General features: G+C 38.3%; 1 protein-coding gene across 4 annotated transcripts in view; it reads right to left on the bottom strand.

Moving 5' to 3' along the window:
• Window positions 1–20238, bottom strand: part of prkx (protein kinase X-linked) — a 63713-nt gene that overhangs the window by 10668 nt on the left and 32807 nt on the right. For all 4 annotated transcript variants that reach the window (XR_007428112.1, XR_007428111.1, XR_007428110.1 and 1 more), the window contains exons 4-5: window positions 15492–15611; window positions 4796–4891 (exon numbers count right to left, since the gene is read on the bottom strand). Coding sequence is in view for 1 of the 4 variants with exons in the window: in XM_007246705.4 (XP_007246767.3) it covers window positions 4796–4891; window positions 15492–15611 (216 nt within the window). In the remaining 3 variants the exon portion in view is untranslated. The remainder of the gene's footprint in view (window positions 1–4795; window positions 4892–15491; window positions 15612–20238) is intronic.

Here is a 20238-nt window from a genome sequence, read left to right as displayed (position 1 = left end):
CTAAAGTTAGAGCTAAACTGGGAGAGCTAAAGCTAAACTCTCAGAGCTAAAGGTAAACCAGGAAAGACAAGGCTAAACCAGGAGAGCTAAAGCTAAACTTCAAGATCTAAAGCAGAAGGTGAAGCTAAACCTGATAAACCAAAGCTAAAGCTTAACCAGGTAAACAGGAAGAACTAGAGCTAAACTTGAAGAGCTAAAGTTAAACCAGGAAAGCTAAAGCTAAAGCAGAAGAACTAGAGCTAAATCAGAAAAGCTAAAGTTAAAGATAACACTAAACTGGGAGAGCTAAAGCGAAACTCACAGAGCTTAAGGTAAACCAGAAGAGCTACAGCTAAACCTGAAGTTCTAAAGCTAAACTAGAAAAGCTAAAATTAAATCTAAAATCAAACTAGGAGGGATAAAATTAAACTGTCAGACCTTAAGCTAAAATGTAAAAAGCTAAAGCTAAACCAGGAAAGTTAATGCTGCACTGGAAAGGGACATTGGTTTAGTATTATACAGTAAAAATCAATAAATAATCAATATATAATCTCACAGGCTTTAATGAATGAAGCTCCACACAGAGAAGCAGCAGCTTTCTGTCCACACTTCCTCTATTCTCTACTCTCAGCCTCTCTTACGGTCAGGATTTATGGCTGCCCTCACTGTATTCAATTGCACGTACTCCCATTCTTTGCCATATATTCAATTCACAGGGCAGCCATGTGTATCTTTGTCTCAGTGCGCTGCCAACTAGCCTATTAGCATGTTGACTGTGTTAGCGGAGCCTCATATTTCCTTTGCTTATTATATTGTCAGGCTAATGTGTGGGTTGCCTCGGGGGCTTGCGTTCGCAGTGACCTTCGCTTGCACTCTTGCTAGACTCAGCACATGGTTGGAGCTGCCGTGCCGGGCGGATGCTAACCGCTTCCTCGGAGATAGCTTATCTCAGCTGGCTTTTCATGCCTCTGCTGACATACAGCCCTGGTTTGACCGACGTATGGCCTATATTTTACTGTCAAATCCATAGATACGGGATTGTGCTGTGCTTTAGAGTCATGAATCTGTCAAAATAGCTTCAAACATGTACATTCACACGTCAGCGGATATCGGACAAGACTGTAGCTGGTCAAATTATACATTTTAGAGAATCGTAAACCATGAAACTGGTGTGGAAGTGCAATAGGAAGCCCATAAGAAAATACACTACATAAATATGGGTCATGCTTAGCAGCGTAGTGATACTGGAATAGCATGGTGGTTGTGGGTCCATTTATAGTATTTATGGAACTATTTAAAATAGTTACTTTTGAAAAGGTATATTGTTTGCATTCTTCAGTTGTTTTTCAGTTTGTTGTGTAACTTTGTGGGACAAAGCCTTAATTTACAGCCTTAGTGTTTTATACTATATGTATTCCTAACAGTACAGTAAGTCACAAACCTATATAAAATAAAATATATAAATAAGTAAATGAATAAATATAATACAAATACAGTGATATACAGTGAAAACATCAGAACATCAGAAAAAAAGCACTACTCTGAATCTCCTGCTGGAAGAAAATAATAAAGTATGCAGAGAAACATTTAGAACTATGTAACTACAAAATGCTTCAATATGCTCAGTGGAGCCGAAAGAAAGAAATGAGATAATGGGTACAAAAACAAAGAGTTGGTCATAATGTTATGTTGTACTTGATCCTTTTTTTTATTTGGCTCATCTGGCAATATTTATTGTGGAAGTGAGATAAATCTTAGCTGATCTGATGGCAGAAACTTGCACCTGGAGAGTTGTGTTATTTCTAAGCCCTTCACTCATCACTCTGGGTTTACCTTCTACCCTTATGATAGAAGGCCAAAATATTTTGGGTTCTCTTATTGCTCATGACAGCAATCTGCAGCTCTGCATAAATCACGCAACATCCAACATCCTTCCAAACATTGTAAGTACTGCTTTGACAGGAAAATGAGACTCTTCCTGGCTTTATCTACCTTCCTTTCATTTATTTGCTAGACGTATATTGAAGAAAATATTTATTATTAAAATAAATATTTATGATTTTTTCCCCCACTTTTTTAGCTCCAACGTTTGTTTCCTTTACTTATAATGCTAAAAAATAGATTAAAAATCTCTAAAACCAGACTTTGATCATCAGCAGTGTGTTAATTGCATGCTTAAATCATAACACACTAGTTTCTAAAACTGTACAGATACAGTGTACAGTGGCATTCAATTGTTTGGGCACATCTGCTCGATAATTCTGCTATTAACAATATTTATTTTTAATTTTAATCCCCAATTTTCTTCCAATCCTAACCCAATACACTCATTAGGACCCCCCCCCCCCCCCCCCCAATCACTAGTGATGCTTCAACACCAGGAGGGTAAAGACTAACACATGCCTCCTCTGATACATGTGAAGTCAACCACTACCTCTTTTCGAACTGCTGCTGCTGATGCAGCATTGCTGAGTGACTCGATTCCGATACACCGGCTCACAGATGCCCAGTGCTGATCGACATCACACTTTGGAGTGATGTGGGGAGAGAGAGACATCTATCCACCCAGAGAGAACAAGGCCAATTGTGCTCTCTAAGGGCTCCGGTAGCCAATGGCAAGCTACATGACCGGGATTTGAACCGTCGATCTTACGATCAAAGTGCCAGCTTAGCCTACTAGACCACTCAGAGCCCTCTCTATTTTCAATATTTAAATACAGTTAGGCCCATAAATATTTGGACAGGGACACAATCTTTATGATTTGGACTCTAAAATAGCTTTTTATATCATTTATCCAATTAGAGCACAGACAAGTTCAGTCCCTTAGACAATAATATTTAGATGATATTCTGTTTTCCTCTCATTTTACAGTCAACGATATATCGAACACTATCAGACATTATAAATAAATATTAGGCATTCTATAAAACAGTCAAAATATTTATAATATACAATTACATTGACTCAGAACTTTTATACACATTAGCTTAACAGTAGCTCTAATATAAAAATAAAAAAGCAGGTATTTGGACGCCAAACATTTGCTCTACATTTGAAGTAAGGATTGGACAAAATGAGTAAACTACTAAATGAGAAAGTATCTGTGTGTGTATATGGTCACATAAGCCTGATGTATGGAGCTGGCAGGAGACGGTCTAACTGAGCTGTGCTGCTCTATGTGGGTCATAGGGATTGGGGTTGTTAGGAAAAGAGGGAGTAATCAGCTGCATTCCTCCACTCTGCAGCTGTCTCTGGACTGAGCTAATGGGTTCACATCAGAACAAGCCAGTTCATTACAGGCCACTTTGGCGAGTGTGTGTGTGTGTGTGTGTGTGTGTTAAATAGGGGTGTATTGAAGCATCATAACACGATACATTGCAATTGAAAATGTTGGCTGGAGAGCCAGTGGGCGTAAGCAAAGTGTAAAGCGTACATCAATCATTTTAGACTAAAGCCAATCAGATGGTTTGCCATGGATCTTTTTTTTTCTCTTTGCTTGTGGAAGCTAAGGCTGAGCCTGGGGTGTTAAGGTTTGCATCAAGCTGCACTAAAAGGCTTTGGTCCCGGCATCCAGCCACTAAACTCATGAAGCTTAGAGGGAGTGGGCAACATGCAAGAGTGGGGACAACATGTTTGTATTGTAGTGAAGTGAAAAATAACATATTTTAAATTTAATTGCAATTAAATTTAAGTAAAATGTCAGCAAAAATGGAAATATTTCAGCAAAAATACATACAAAAATGCAATTTAAGGGAAATAATTAATTCCTTTTTCTTTGTTACTGTCTGTTGAGCTTAGACTTCCTATACAACAATACCTTCTTTTTTATCACTTAAAGACTAAGGGATTTATTGAGAAATTAAATAACATAGTATTTTGTTAAAGCTTACAACAGTCCTTTATTTATGTATTTAAACGTTTCATTCCATCGATTTTTTATTCATTTTAAAATGTCTAGTTGTGGTCTCTAGTATGAATGAATGCTGTAAGCAGTTTTTGTGGGTAAAAAAAAAAAAAAATTAGTCTGATCTTGTCTGATTTAGTCTGATGGAGTGAGAGGGGAGAACCGATAGGATTTCGGCTCCTGCTTATGAATATTCATACATGCCAACATATCGCCTCTGATTGGCTAACAGCGAGATAGAGAACACTTAATTTTTTTTTTTGTTTGTTTTTTTTAATAAAGACATTTTTACACTATTAACAGTCTTTGTAATGTCATATGTTACTTTACAACATGTTTAATGACCTGCTAAGCGCAGTTCAGCCTCTGACCTAGTCTTAGAGTCTTTGTAAAACTAAGCAAAATCCACCGGAGATCCTATGTAAACCTATAGTTACTTACACATAGAGGTGGGTAGTCCAGGTCCAGAAAGTAAAAACATTTTATTTTACTAGATACTGCAGTAAAAGTGGATTTTAGCAGGACACCTTTAAGAAATTCATTTTATTTTTATTTTTTTTTTATTCTAGAATTGTTCCAAATATTGTGGGAAAAAATAAAATCTTCAATGCAGAATCGTGAGTCGTTATATCCCTAATGTTGAGCAGTTTCGTGTGTGTGTGTGTGTGTATGCATGCATGCAGGTCAAAGGAGCACACCCACCATTGAGCACATCTTAGTAAAGCGTGCAAAAGTGTCTACATGTACTGATACCTCTAAGTACCCCTCAGTAACTCCTAATTAGGAACTCTCCCACAGTTCTTCAGCTCAGTTTGATTAATAGACTTGTGTACTTTCTAAGCATATGGTTAGCGGAGAGCTCAGAATTAGGGTTAATTAATTTGTCATTGCCTTGTTTGGCTCAAACTTACTTTACATAGAAATCCAGATGCCGTGGAAACTCCAGCTTTCCTGCCAGGATTTTCTGATAGATGCCAAAGGGGTTGTCATCGAAAAACGGCGGGTACCTAGCAGAGGAAAAAAAAAATGTAAATATTAAAGTCATTAAAAACGAGGCTCTATACAAACTTCTTCCGTCTGATTAAAACATACGAGAACACGAACACAAAAATAAGACAGCGAAGAAAAACAAACAAAAAATGTTTTAGCAAGTTTGCGCTTGTTCCCCTAATAAATTAAGAACTACCGCTTTTTAATAAAATATATTTTTAGCTAGAATTGGAAACGATTTGCAATTACTGTGTCAAAGAGAGAAATAGCAGAGAGAAAACATAAAGAAGAATAATGTGGAGTCCTCGGTCTTATTGGCAGGTCTGCTAAATTTAATAAATTTGTGCAAAATGATGAAATGCAGCAGATGATGGGTCTCGGGTTGCTGAGTTACAGAATTCGTCTTCCAAATAAAAAGAAACACTGGAGCCGAGATTCAGCTGGATTTCTGGATCACTACAGCTCGTGAGGGCCTTGTGTATGTGTGTGTATGTGTGTATATGTGTGTGTGTGTGTGTGTGTGTGTGTTTAGGAAAAGGCTCACCACAGCAGATCTAGTCACATAATTAAAATGAAAAAATGTATGCAATACACAATATATGAAGAAAAGTATTGAGATACGGGAACATGCATTGTTTTTTTTTTTTAACAAAAACAGTTTAAACAGACTTTATCCTGCTTTTGTTGGAGTAACTGTCTCTACTGTCCAAGAAAGACTTTCTAATAGATTTTGAGGAGCATTTTTTTTGTTTGTTTTTATCATTTTATTTATTGTCCTACATTGTAAATGAATACAGAAGTGATCCAGACTATAAGGAAACACATTAGGAATCATGTAATAACTTCATTGATTAACTTTTTCTAAGGTAACTCTTCTTCCTTCTTTCTGGGGCTTCCTTTCCTGATGAGTGCCAGTTTCATCATAACATTTTATGATAAACAACTTCACTTGAGGATACCTTCGAAGTTTTTGAAATTTGGATTTGGGTTGAATGAACTTTATTTCTTGGTCATTTTTGCACAGATGTGTCAGCAATGTGTGCAATGTAAAGTAGGCGAATACATTCACACAAAACCACAATTGTAACCTCAGTGTCACAAATGAATAAGAAATATATTATACATTATGTTATATTTTCAATTAATATTAAACAAATTAGATGCACATTCACCTCTGGAAGAAATAAGAGACCACTTATTATTTATAGGTATATGTTTTAGTAAAATTAACATTATTGTTATCTTCCTTAAACTACAGACAACATTTCTCCCGAATTCCAAATATAAATATTGTCATTTAGAGCATTTATTTGCAGAAAATGAGAAATGACTGAAATAACAAAAAAAGATGCAGAGCTTTTAGACCTCAAATAATGCAAAGAACACAAGTTCTTATTAATAAAGTTTTAAGAGTTCAGAAATCAATATTTGGTGGAATAACTCTGGTTTTTAGACACATTTTTCATGCATCTTGGCATGACCCCTCCACCAGTCTTACACACTGCTTTTGGATAACTTTATGCCTGCACTCCTGGTGCAAAAATTCAAGCAGTTCAGTTTGGTTAATGGCTTGTGATCATCCATCTTCCTCTTGATTATATTCCAGAGGTTTTCAATTTGGTAAAATCAAAGAAACTCATCATTTTTACGTAGTCTCTTATTTTTTTCCAGAGATGTTTCTTATGTTGCTGACACAGGTTTTATTTAGTCCCTGTACAACATTACAGCCAATAGAATAAGACTGGCTAAATCTGACTAAATCTAAAAACATAATATACTTTAATGCACTGCTGAAATCCTGGTAGGATTTTTATCTAAACATTACCGAAATGATATTCTGATAATATTCATCTGTACATTAGCATTACAATGGAAAACACAAAACTGGTCTCAGATTTGGGTTCCTGGCTTAATGCGCAAATAACTGCAAGACTTTAGTATGAAGTCACATTGTTGGGTTACAGTAATGGATTTAGCAGCAGCAGCAGCAGCAGCCTGATCATATGGAGTGAATTGAACAGTAATAGAGTGAGAGAAAGAGAAAGTAAGAGAGAAAGAAGAAGAGTAAGAAAAGTTAGACATAGAAAATACATGAAACAAAAAGTGTTGGAGAGACAGAAAGAGTGAGACAGATAAAGACCATCTGAAAGTGCTGAGTAAGTTACAGTCCCGAAGCCACTTTACTGAAAGAGCTGGGACAGCTTTGACCATTGCTCGGTCCATCTGTCCATCGCTACAGGAAACTGGAGAGACTCTGCATTACAGAGCTCATGAGTTCATCATAGTTTCTGCAAGTGCCGCCATCTGTGTCACATTAATATTTCATGCTAGGAGAAGAGCTCTACGACTGATTTGAATCAGTACAATTTCTTGACTTCTCTGACTTCACGCTCTGCCACTATGATTATCGGGAGGTCACTAGTTCGAATCCTGGACATGCAGCTTGCCATCAGCTGCTGGAGCCCTGAGAGAGAGCACAATTGGTCTTGCTCTTTCTGGGTGGGTAGATGGTGCTCTCTCTCCCCACATCACTCCAAAAAAGGGTGATGTCGATCAGCACAAGGCATCTGTGAGCTAATGTATCGGAACTGAGTCGCTGCACTCTCCTCCGAGTGTGCTGTGATGCTACTCTGCAAGAAAAGAGGTGGTGGCTGACTTCACCTGTGTTGGAGGAGACATGTGCTAGTCTTCACCCTCCTTGTTGTGGCATCACTAGTGATGGGGGATATACAGTTAACTAGCAGCTGAATGGGTGGGATAATTGGGTGGGCATAGCTAAATTGGGGAAAAAATAAATGGGAAAATTTAGAAAATAAAAGATTCTATACCAACTTAAAGGTTATTCACACATTCATATCTCGTACAAAACCAATAAATAAAAGTTGGCAGAGACCAGAGGCAGAGGTTGGCTTGCCAATTTATTACTTCCCTCTCCTAGATCAGGTGTTTTAGGGCGTTTTCACACTTAAAAGTTCATTTCTCTGATCCAGATCAGTTGATACGATTTGGTTTGGTTTGTTTTCACACAGGCACAAACCTAAATGCACCAAACGCTCACCAACAAACCATCATGAACGAACATGTCTCTTCTGAATGGTCAAAGCTGTCTGACACAGGAGAAGCAAAGTTAAAATAGCAAGTAATTAGTAAATATAAGCTCATTTTACTACTTTTTTTCTAAACAAGATCTTTGGGCTCTAAAGTGGTAGTCAAATTTCAAGAGCAAGATCTTTAGGCTGCTTCAAAAGAGCTCTGTGAAAGCCTCCCCCTCACTATTCACTACTTAAGGCTCTGGGATCCACTTCAAAATGGCGAAGGCTTGCAAGAACGCTCAACGTGAGGTGAAGTGGTGACAGAACTCTGGGACAAAACCAGAAGGAAATGGCAGCATCCAACTCTTCCAAGCGTGAAGGCAGAAAGCGGCAGTTTAGGAGCAAATTCTGCTATAACACTTCCATAAGTGTATAAAAGCCTGAACAAAAACTGATCTAACACACTGCCAGATGCGCAGGTGAAAGCACTTAGAGGAACGGCTTTTTTGTCTCAGAGGATTCAATAGATTTTAAAACAATTGTATTGTGTGAAAAGTGCCTCTGAAGGGAGATAAAACACACAAAAAGGCAAAGAAAAAGACGTCAAAATTGCCTTCAAAATCTTTATTTTAGTGATGCAATTTACTCCAACTATTAAGCAGTTATTTCCATATTACAGTAAGGGGGAGGCACATTTGTACAATGCCCAATCATCTTTGGTCTTCATTACAGGTATCATATTTTACGGATTATAAGGTGCACCATCAACGAACATCTATTTTCTGGTTTATTTTTATACATAAGGCACACCGGATTATAAGGTGCATTAACCAACACTATTAAGGATGCATACATCAAAGAGAGCAAGGGTCGCCATGTTTCCCTTCTAATGGGGGAAGTGCCTAAGTAAACAAAACTGTAGATCTTAAAAAAAAGTCGAACGTGTGCTGAGTGTTAATCTACACAGATTTCTTTCCTGAAAACTGTTTATCTGGGTGAGTAAAAAGCTTCCGTTTATTTACAGTAAGCTTAGATTTCCAATATTTTGCCTAAGGTGAGTTTTCAGTGAAGTTCTCCAGCACTAAGGCTGGGTGCAGCAGCATCAAAATCATGCGGTTAGTGGCTAATGCTGCTGCACCCAGCCTTAGTGCTGGAGAATCTTCACTGAAAACACACTCTTATAACGCTGTACTGTAGCGGAGTGGGTTTAATGCTGCTTACAACCTGACTGGTAAAATTCATACATAAGGTGCACTGGATTATAAGGCACACTGACATTTTTTTTGAGAAAATTAAAGGATTTTAAGTGCACCTTATTGTCCGACAAATACAGTACTTTGACAGCTTAACGCTGGGTTAATTAATGTCTTGCAACCAGTGGTACTGCAACCAGTGTTATTTCAACAGGACAATGCTCGTCCACATACTGCTACCAAGTGAAGAGCTTTTCTAGAAGACACTACAGATACTATGCCATGGAAATTGCAACTGTTAGACCTATCCCTGATTGAAATTGTGTGGGATGCTATTGGATACGCCATCAACACTCCAAACAACCCAGAATTTGATGCTACTGTAGGCATGTAAACACAGAATGTATGGTAATGAAAATCCTTCACCCAGTAATACCATATAACACAGTAATGTTTTGACATGCTACAACAGTAGAGCTGGGCAATAACATAAATGCTAAAATTGATTAAGTCTTCACTATAAGATGAGTTTTAAAACAGTTGCCTCTAAAGGAAGCATTACAACGAATTTCTTCTAAGCTGGAGGAGGATGCCTGACACTAAAATCACACCTTGTCTTTTTTTTGTAGTTAAAACTAAGCTATGTTGGAGAAAGCTTCTTAAAAAATGACAGTATGTTCTCAGTTTATACAATGGTATGGTTCTGCAATATCGTGTACAAGCATGTTTTTTTTTTTTGGCTTTTTTCTGGTTGCACTTTAACCCCAATGGAGGAATTGAAGTGAAACCAAAATAAAGGTAAACCTAGTTTTGAACCATGATTTTTAGTATCGGAAAAAATATTTTGTTTAGGCCATATTGCTCAGCTCTATATGATAATATGAAAAAAGTCAATACCGCCCAACCATACTCACTTCGTCTAGGCCTCAAGACCAAAACGTTTTTGAACTTTTTAACGCCACAAAACTATTTCACAGCCATTGCAATACCCAGATAGCTCATCACATTTTATGACCACATCACACAGCATGTAATGAATAGCCTATAGTCCCATATCAAAGCAAGCTCTCAGCACCAGGTCTTTACACTGACGAGCCTCTCTCATACATACGTCGTATTTCTGAACAAGCCATACGTCATGCTCATTATCACCCCATCTTTGGAACCCAGATGTCGGACGGTCATAAAGAACAGAGGGAACCGAGAGCTGGTTGACATTCTGGAGGCTGGCTTGGACAGATCCGACTCGGAGGCAGCAGACTCTGCAGAGATGGACTACAGACTCTGGAGCTAATCAGTGGAGTTTTCCATTGCGAGGTCTGGAGGTTTGGAGACTTCAATTTCCTTCAGAGTTCAAAGAGGAAGCGATGCCCATCCGCTCTGATGGTGGGGGGAATACATTAGTTCTGGTTTGTGCTCTTGGCTATGATCATCTGTGTACATATATACATACATACATACATACATATACAGTTGACCATTTGACTGTATGCTTATCAAGAGAGGTGGGTGGAGATGTGGCTACAGTATAGTATCAATGTGCCAGTTTGTATTGTGAACTGTATCATATGCAATAATATTCCAAACATCTTTGAGTTATCACAAATCCCCCTGAAATACATTGATGATATTATTTTAGAGCCATATCGCCAAGCCATAATTGTGTTCTTCATATTATGATATATCATATTGCTTCAATCTTATCGTAACGATACTTGGCATAAATGATCAATTATCAATCATTTTATTGAAACATAGGAACTCTAATCTCCCTAAGCCTGCCCTAATTTGACATACTAAAGTTACTGCTTCATTACTCCATATGGTGGCGCTATATTAAAACGAATAGACTAAATATGCGGTGAAGAATATTGGTTGTAAAATTCTGTGACACCAGTAAATTCGTAATTCCTGGTATTTGCTTATTTAGGAAAATTTTATTCTCTTCAGAAACACAGACTTAGTAAAGTATTGTAGTAACCGGTCTTGGGATATATACAACTCTATATCAGTTTCTCTGATTTTGATATTTATAGGTATATATTTGTGTAAAATTAACACGTTGTTGTTTTATTCTAAAAACTACAGACATTTCATCCAAATTCCAAATACAAATAGTGTCATTTAATTTTTTTTTTTATTAATAATGAGAAATAAGAAAAAGGATGTAGAGCTTCCAAACCTTAAATGATGCAAAAGAAAAAAAGGTCATATTTACAAAGTTTAAGAGTTCAGAAATCAATATTTGGTGGAATAACCCTGGTTTTTAATCACAGTTTTCATGCATCTTGGCATCATGTTCTCCTCCACCAGTCTTACACACTGCTTTTGGATAACTTTATGCCACTCCTCGTGCAAACGATCAGGACTGGTGGCATCTGGCTAGAATTGTCCATGTATACAGAAAACATCCACATTCAATGCAGGAGACCACTCACACATACATCACACAGGGCTGGCTATAAGGACACCCATTCTATTTAATGCATTTAGGTTGTGCAAGCACAACCTGCAAGCATTGCTGATACTGCTGTGCTAATGCTAATGCAAATGCACGTAAACACTGTGTTTACATCTATTAGAGTCAAACCAATCCAGACCAAATCATGCTACCATTTCTACAATGCTGTACTAGACATTTGACAAAGCAGACATGCAACACTAAAACGCCACAGCCACACAGGCCTGAAGAAGAAACCTATAGACTGAGAGTGTGTGTGTGTGTGTAGGCAACAAGAAAAAAGGAAAAGCACCATGTGTGTCTCTTCTAAAGGACTGGAAAATGGAGAAGGCCAAGAGTGGATCTCTCTTTCTGTCTTTCGCTCGCTCTCTTCTAAAGTGCTAAAGAATAAAGAGGGTGGGTCACATTTTCCACTACGCAGTCCTCTATGGTAAGCTGCATGGTACATTTAGAGCAGAAACAGGGCAGGTAGGTGATGCAATCTAAGGATTTGAAGCTACTGCTACAACATATCAATCAATCATTTATATCTATATATCTATCTATCTAGACCAGTGGTTCTCAAACTGTGGTATCAAACTGGTTCTTAAACTGACGCATCCCAAGGTAGTACACTGTGATGACTTCAGAAAAAAAATATTAAGGACTGTAATCCAAAAGGGTTTTCACTTGCAATTAGTAAGTTATTAAACACTGGAAGTACCTCATATCCAGTGTTTTAGGGAGTTTTCTAACTTGTGCAAAATAAATAAATGATTTTGTATAGAGGACCGATTCTTGGCTAGTCTGGGGGATGAGAGGAGCTTTGGAATGACTGCGTAATTGCGAGAGCATTGGTCACTCAGCAGCAGGTTTCTCCAGGTAGGACAAAGCGAGGTGAGCATTTGACTCCACTGAGCTGAGCTACTGTCACTCCGCGTTAGCTTTTTATGCTAACTGGCTAGCGTTAGCTAGTAAGCTGTACCAGTTTCTCTAGCGGAATGGCAGTATGTGAAAAATGCATACTGGAGGGGAAATTAAAACCAGTATATTGGATTAAACAGATATACTGCACAGCACTAAATAATTTGAATGTTACTTTGTTCATTTGAATGTGCTAGACAGTCAGACAGACAGACTCTGTTGTCATTTAAGCAGAAAAAATATAATTATATTATAATAACTCCTAAGTGGTTGTTTCTACTAAAATGTAAGCTTTTTCTAAATTACAAAAACTTGCAACTTATATACTAACACTATATTTTGATATATATTTAGTTTAAATCAGGTAAGTTGCACACAATTTCACTTGACAGAAGCATCAAGCCTCCCAATAGCTTTCAGAGAAATCACAGCCTATTATTTAGAGAGTGTATATATAAAATGATTCTTCACCGCCTTGATGGAGAGTTATCTTCAGCTTGCAAAAACTTTAGATCTGATATCATCCACTGTGGTTTGCCAGGCGGCTATATCTGGACACAGGATATGGCTGTATTTTCTCAACAAACGATTTCCATCTCAGGAAAAGTGTAGTCCTTTTGAGTGAGCTTATAACAGGCAGGTAATTCATCTTCATAATGGCATATTGAAGCTTCTCCAAACAGCAGAAGCACAGTAGCACTGCTGGGCTAGCCAGCTGAACAATCACAAATGAAAGAGTTTGTGTTGTGAAAGTCTGCACGGTGGGGATGGGTACTCCCTGTGGGTGGGTTTGGGGGTATCTAGGGGTCAACTTGGGAAACATAGCAACAACAACACAAACAACAACAGGAGGAGGAGCAACTATTAGTACCACCCAAACATAAAGTACAGGCTCGAATGTCCGTTTTACACCCTTATATTATATATAAATATAAAAAATAAGTTTTTTTTTATCAGTTTCTCTGATTTTGCTCTTTATAGGTATATGTTTGAGTAAAATGAACATTGTTTTATTCTATAAACTACAGACAAAATTTCTCCTAAATTCCAAATAAAAATATTGTCATTTAGAGCATTTATTTGGCGAAAATGAGAAATGGCTGAAATAACAAAAAACCTCAAATAATGCAAAGAAAACAAGTTCATGTTCATAAAGTTTAAAGTTTGAGTTTAGAAATCAAAAATATTTGGTGGAATAACCCTGTTTTTTATCACAGTTTTCATGCTTCTTGGCATGTTCTCCTCCACCAGTCTTGCACACTGCTTTTGGATAACTTTATGCTGCTTTACTCCTGGTGCAAAAATTCAAGCAGTTCAGTTTGGTTTGATGGCTTGTGATCATCCATCTTTCTCTTGATTATATTCCAGAGGTTTTCAATTTAAAAATCAAAGAAAATCAATCATGGTCTCTTATTTAAAATAAATAAATAAATAAATAAATAAATACATATTTTTAAATATGTTTTTGTGTATAGTCCTTGATATATGTGATAGGGCTTGAGATCAGCTTGCTGAGAAGGGTTGATTTTGATATCATTGATTTAAAATGTTTTTTTTTGTCTTTTAAATATAGTAAACTCTTGCATATAGTAAATTGTCTTGCATTTTAATGATTCATTTTATTTTTTTGTTTTGAGTGTGTTTTTATGTATTAGTATTTTTCTATATATGTATATATACATAAAGCACAGCTCTAACACAGCCCAACACCGTGTATTAACTGCCATCCGGTGTTGCCAGTATTAGTTGAGTGCTGCCCTCTAGTGTTAAAACAGTGCCACTTCATCCCCTCACCCCCTCTAACAGAGGTGGTGAACAACCAACAACCACAAACATCAGCAAGACTGTATTTTATCTGTTTTATACTGCTTTCACATTTACAACAGGACTGTTTGCTACATTTTCAAAAAATAAATATGTGCTGAATGGTTATTTGGTCCCCTTTCACTTGTACGAATGGACTTTAATTGTAAATTAATACTGAAGTCATCCAGACTGTGACGGAACACATAAGAAATCATGTAGTGAACTTAAAAGTGTTAAACAAACCAAAACATATGGCTCTTTCCTACTGGGATGTTAACTTTTGGTTTCTTAGACTGGTAACTGTGGTCCTGATGAGTGCCAGTTCCTTCCAAACCTTTTTGAAGGTCTATGCGACTGCGTACCTCATGTGCAAAACTGTCATCTAAACAGAGGTTTGGAAAATAATTAAAAATTTAAAAAAATAATGAAAAAACACAGAATATAGGATGTGTTCCAACTTTTTACTTTGTGAAAACAAAACAATTGCTTCTTAATTCAATGGAATCGCTCAAAGAAACATTTACAACACTTTTATTTTTCAGAAGGTGGACCTAAGAGGGGATTTGCAGAGGGTGCTTTATCTCAAATCACCTTGCTTGACTATCTCTAGGCACTAAACGGTACCTACACTACTTCTTGACTCGACTTTCTTCATTAGGCAAATTTGGTACCTGGTACATGGATAAGGTGCTTTTTTAGAAGAGGTTCCTAGCAAACCAAGAAGGCACTAAATTCTTGCCGAGCTCTGAGAATAGACATGCTAAAGGTCACAAAGAGCCATCCATCCATCCATCCATCCATCCCTTCCATCCCATCCATCCATCCCATCCATCCATCCATCCATGCAAGGTTTAAGTGCAAACATTCACTCGCACTACAAACTCACACTTCCAATTTCCAGGTTAATTCCAGGTCTCCCATTAAAGAACTGCCCAGGTCCAACACTGCCTGACTTCTGACACTAAACAAAACCAGGTTTTCTCAGGATGGTTTGACCATATATGCCAAAACTTTAAGAGCCTCCATTGTTACTGTGTCGTTGGTCTCAAAATGATGTACTGGTGGTGTTTTGGTAGTGGAAACAAACCAGGTACCAGGTATCAGGTCCCTTGTACCAAAAAATAAGGAAAGTAGCAAGAAGAGCCAAGTAGTTTATAGTTACCATACAGTGGAAAAGCACCATGTGTGTATAAAAAGCCAGTGTTGAAGTCTTGATTCTTACCCAGCAAGCATCTCGAAGATAAGGACACCCAGAGCCCACCAGTCCACTGCCCGACCGTGACCTTTACTCTGGATGACTTCTGGGGCCAAGTATTCAGGAGTTCCACAGAGAGTCCACGTCCTGGAGAAGAGGAAGACAAAGAAGGGGTGGGGACAGTGTTTATACATTAATTACGTATTCAGTCAAAGCTATTGGTCGATTTGTCAACTAAAGCTGGGTTCTCACTTAACAATTTCAGACACAAATTTACAAACACTGGCTGTTTTTGGAATTGGAAAAAGTCCACCCAGAAGTCTAAATCTATCCACCCAGAGAGAGCATGACCAACTGTGCTCTCTCAGACTCTGGCTGCTGATGGCAAGCAACTGGCATGATAATATAATATTTTACCATATTACTAAGCTCTTATCATATTGTAACCCACGTCTTGTGACACATTTTATCGTCAGTACACCGAGCTCTATGCAAGACAACACACTGTGTAGTATAAAGAGTACAAACAATAATCTGACGACTTGGAAAGTTGTGTAGTGTAAACCTGGCATAAACTAAAAAGTTGTAGGGCTGGTTCCTACTTTTTAAAAGGGACAGACGTGTAGGAACATCCTGTGCTGAGCTTTCACAGACTCTGCCCTGATCTTCTCAGACAGCAGAAAGTGTACTGAAATATCTGTGAATTTCCACACTACCACATAAACGTAGCAGACCGAGATTAGGTTGGAAAGCGCTTTGGTATTCCTTTAATCTCTCCTAAAGGAGAAATTCTTCTTTAGATTGTAGGGCAGCGGAGATTGAGGTGTAAAACACTCAGAGATAAGAAGAGGAGAGCAATGACAGGCATTGGGCGCTAGACAGATTCCCTGGCCATGCTTCCATACGCATTTCCAGACCGTTCAAAAGCAGCTTGAACGCAACGCTCTTATCGAGTCCCCATTTCATCTGAAGCTGAAGACTGCAGATAACTGCAGATAACCAGCTTGAACAGCTTAATTACTGTTTACATCCACATGAGTGCTCTCACAAAGCCCGTCACACCATCCTGTCAGTTTGAGTGACAGTGGAGGAGACTGTAATTCCACTAAAGCACAAAAAACAAGGTGACAGCTCCTGCGCCCTGCTACCGATCACCCTCACAGCTATCTGTCTTACATTGTCAAGTGTGACAGCGCCGAGAAAGTTACAACATTATCAAGATCTTGATATCAAGACTTCTATTTAAAGCCTTAAAGTTTGTGCAGGCCTGCCGATGCTAATTAAATTACTTTATATTTAAGTCAATAAAACATGCATAACATAAATAAATAAATAGAGTTTAGACTCCCTTCCGATTGTAAAGTTGCAGAACTTTAAGAACATTAATTTCACCAGGCTTAATCTCATTCTGTCAATTTTCTGCCTGATATTACACGCCTATATTTTGAGGCATTACATAAAAAGGTTTCATGTTTGATAAGAAAGGTTACTGAATATCCTACCTTATTTTTCTGACTATAAGGTGCATATAAAACCCTGTAATTTTCCTAAAAATCATCAGTGCGCCTTTTAATCCGGTGTACCTTGTAAATTAGTTTTATCAGTCAGGTATTAAGGAGCAGTAAAGCCACTCTGCTGAAGTACAGTGTTATACAGGAGCTTCAATTTAGTTCTCCAGTACTGAGAATGAAACAGCATTGTCATCGTTCAGAGGCAATTATATATGACTGTAACCTGCACATTTACTGTGTTACAACAAGCTAGCAGTGCAGTGCTGTCAGGCGCCATTTACTAGCGCTAAACACGACTAGCGCTATCGGCGAAGAACACGCACATTTTGGGTTGATTCCTTTTACTGAACAGAACTATTATGTGAAGTATAAAAAGGACAGGCAGCTTCTTCAAGTGTCCTGTAGGAGTCTTGTGGTCCATATACAGGCTGAGAGGTTTGCATATGGATACTTGCTGCTTTAAATACTATTAATAGTTTAGTACACCAGTTAAATTAAGAAATACCAATTTAAAATGAACAAAGGCAACACATGGATCAAATGCACATATAAAGAACAACATAAATACACATTAATTTCCATTCCTTGTTAACAGAACGTCTTGAAAGGCACACTGAAACCTGCTTCACGTATCCACCCTACCTCCAGCCACCTACTGTTACACGTATATAGCGTGTGTCCAACTATAGAGACAAAGTCAAGTGCCTCCAGTTACATGAGGGGCTGTGCAACAGGGCTGGGTAAGGCGATCTTGAGAAGTCTGAAGGCGGGTCGATCGGCGTGTCTGGAGACCTGAGTGGAGATCAGATGACTGGCCCCTATAGTATAGCAGGGATACGCAGCAATATGCAGCTGAACACTCTTAAGGTGAGCAAGACGCTCAGAAACACAATGAGGCTATCGCTATACCGTTTCACAGACAAGATCCTTCAAGCTTTGTTTACACTTCATAAACAATACATACAGAACGTATCGTTTATGCATTAACGTGGATCCTACTATAGACAAATTGTTAACCTATTGATTGTTTAAACATTGATTGAGGCATCATCTATTAGGTTGCAGAAGCAAGCAGCTGAAGCAACAGTGCTGGCCATGATAATGGATTTGAGAGTCATCTTGTAAAACTCAGGGTAGCTTTGTTTTTTGAACAAATATGGACATAAAACAAAAACCAAAATGGGTTTAAATCCCAGCTGGTCTTGTAAATGATCATTAATTGATAAATCTGGTGACCAGGCTGGCCAAGAAAGTGAATTATTACACACATTATAAGCCACCAATTTTATGTTAAGAATTGTTAAAATTAAATAAAACCTTATGTATTTTTTTGATATAGGGTATTTTAAGCAGAAAGCAAGGTGGGTGATAATAGGGGACCCTTCTAATTCCACAGGTCTTACCTAGATCATCAGGCCAGCAGGTGGGGCAGTCTGTCACTCCACAGCAAAGGTTTGACTGAAGCATTTATCACGAGGCCTCCATATCCGAACCTCAGATACTGACATTCCTCAGTTCGCACAGAGAACCTTCTTTAGGGATTAATCCCTAAAGAAAATACCGCTTCATAGCAGTCCAGGTTTCTTGTTCACAAAACTACTGTAAACTGCAGAAATAGTGGCTGGCTGATAATTGGCTACATTTGTTGAAAAAAAAATGTTGAAACGGCTGTCCGGTTTCTCTCAGTTCAATGATGTATCCCCTATGAAAATATGCTGTTGAGGCTTGCCTAGCAGTTAACAATCGTTCTCCAAGAGATACACTACCTAAAAGTAGGATCTGAAAGTTTTTTTTTTAAAAGAGGCAGCGAAGGAAAGCATGTTTACCGCTCTCGGAGAAGGAGGACACAGAAAATCTGTGTGCGCCACTGACCGATTAAAACCCTGACAACAGTCAACAGTCATCGGCCCAATTCTACCCTAGCCTTGCAGGAGCGTTGTGCGCAATGTGCGCAATATGCACACTATGCGCCCTCAGCGGTTGTACACCCCCACTCGTTTAACACACACAAACATGCTGCAGAGCCTAACCTCGACTTTTAACTCAACAATAAAAAGAAAAAAGAATGAAATAATATTGCTGTTCCCTTAAATAAGCTGCTGGTGTATCTTCACAGCATAAACGTGCAGGTTAGTATCCTCTGCTGAGACACACATGATAAATTAGGAGGATTAGTTCATGCCTTTGAGCGTTTTGAGCTGCGCAAGGTTATAGATCACTAATATAGGGCCCAAAGTGCCACCTGAGGGGGGTGGCTTGGGAATGTCCACTCCTGTATGTGAGGTGCTATCTGGTAAGTAAGGCTAAACAATGGTCAGCATTTTAATGGAAAGCTCATGCAAGTTTAAGCAAAGACTGATAATGGGTGTCAGTTGGATGGGACATTAAATTTTGTAATTTCAGTTGTGCACAAAAGCATTTATCATTCCTTAATTAACAATGTCACATGTGTATTGGGAATACATCATACAAGTCATTACCACCCTCTGTGGACAGCTCAGTGGGTGGAAATAATCGTGACTGCAACCAGGCAAGTGACTGCAGAAATCACTTCCACATGCATGTCCCACAGGTCAGTGCATTGTCCTTTAGCTTCCATGGTACAGGGCAAAAGTCATGGGACACATTACTAGTCCCATGTCATTTGGTAGGTATTTGTTATTTACTTCACTCATGACAGATTGATCTAATGCTTTGTGCTCAGTACTACAGTTGAGAGTTTTGTTTTGGCTATGTTTCGTTGTCTCCACTGCGAGATCGTCTAGACACAGATAGCAGGGACGCTAGCCTTCGCTAAAAGGAGCACTTGTGTAGTTGCCGTGGTGACAGTAATTCGGTGTTCAGAGGGATGGTCTGCTGGGAAAGATTTCTCTCTCTCTATCACACTCGCTTGGATCAATCTGCTACTTTTATTTCTGCTCTTTGTAAGAGGCTGGATTAGTCAGCTATGTTGACTGGTGATGACTCCAGACTATTAGCTCTGCTGTTGTTTTTCCACTGAACTGTAATTGCTGCGCTCCTTATCAAGATGTTGCATTGTGTTGAGAAGACATCTTTGAAAGGTGCTATTATTATGACCCAAACATGGGACACTGCACTCTGGGTAAAAAAGATACTTTCACCCTGTCACTTTCAGGCTAAATAGAGTAAAAACACAATAGAGGGAGAAAGAAAAGCCTGGTATGTACAAAACGGAATGGCAAAGTGATCAGAGTTCAAACAGGAGTATGACGCATTTTCTTGCTAGTAGATTTTGCATTAGA

This window comes from Astyanax mexicanus, chromosome 21 (genome assembly GCF_023375975.1).
Source record: "Astyanax mexicanus isolate ESR-SI-001 chromosome 21, AstMex3_surface, whole genome shotgun sequence".
Taxonomy (NCBI): Eukaryota; Metazoa; Chordata; class Actinopteri; order Characiformes; family Acestrorhamphidae; genus Astyanax; species Astyanax mexicanus.
The sequence above is the reverse complement of the archived record's forward strand: the minus strand, read 5'-3'. Positions and strand labels throughout refer to the sequence as shown.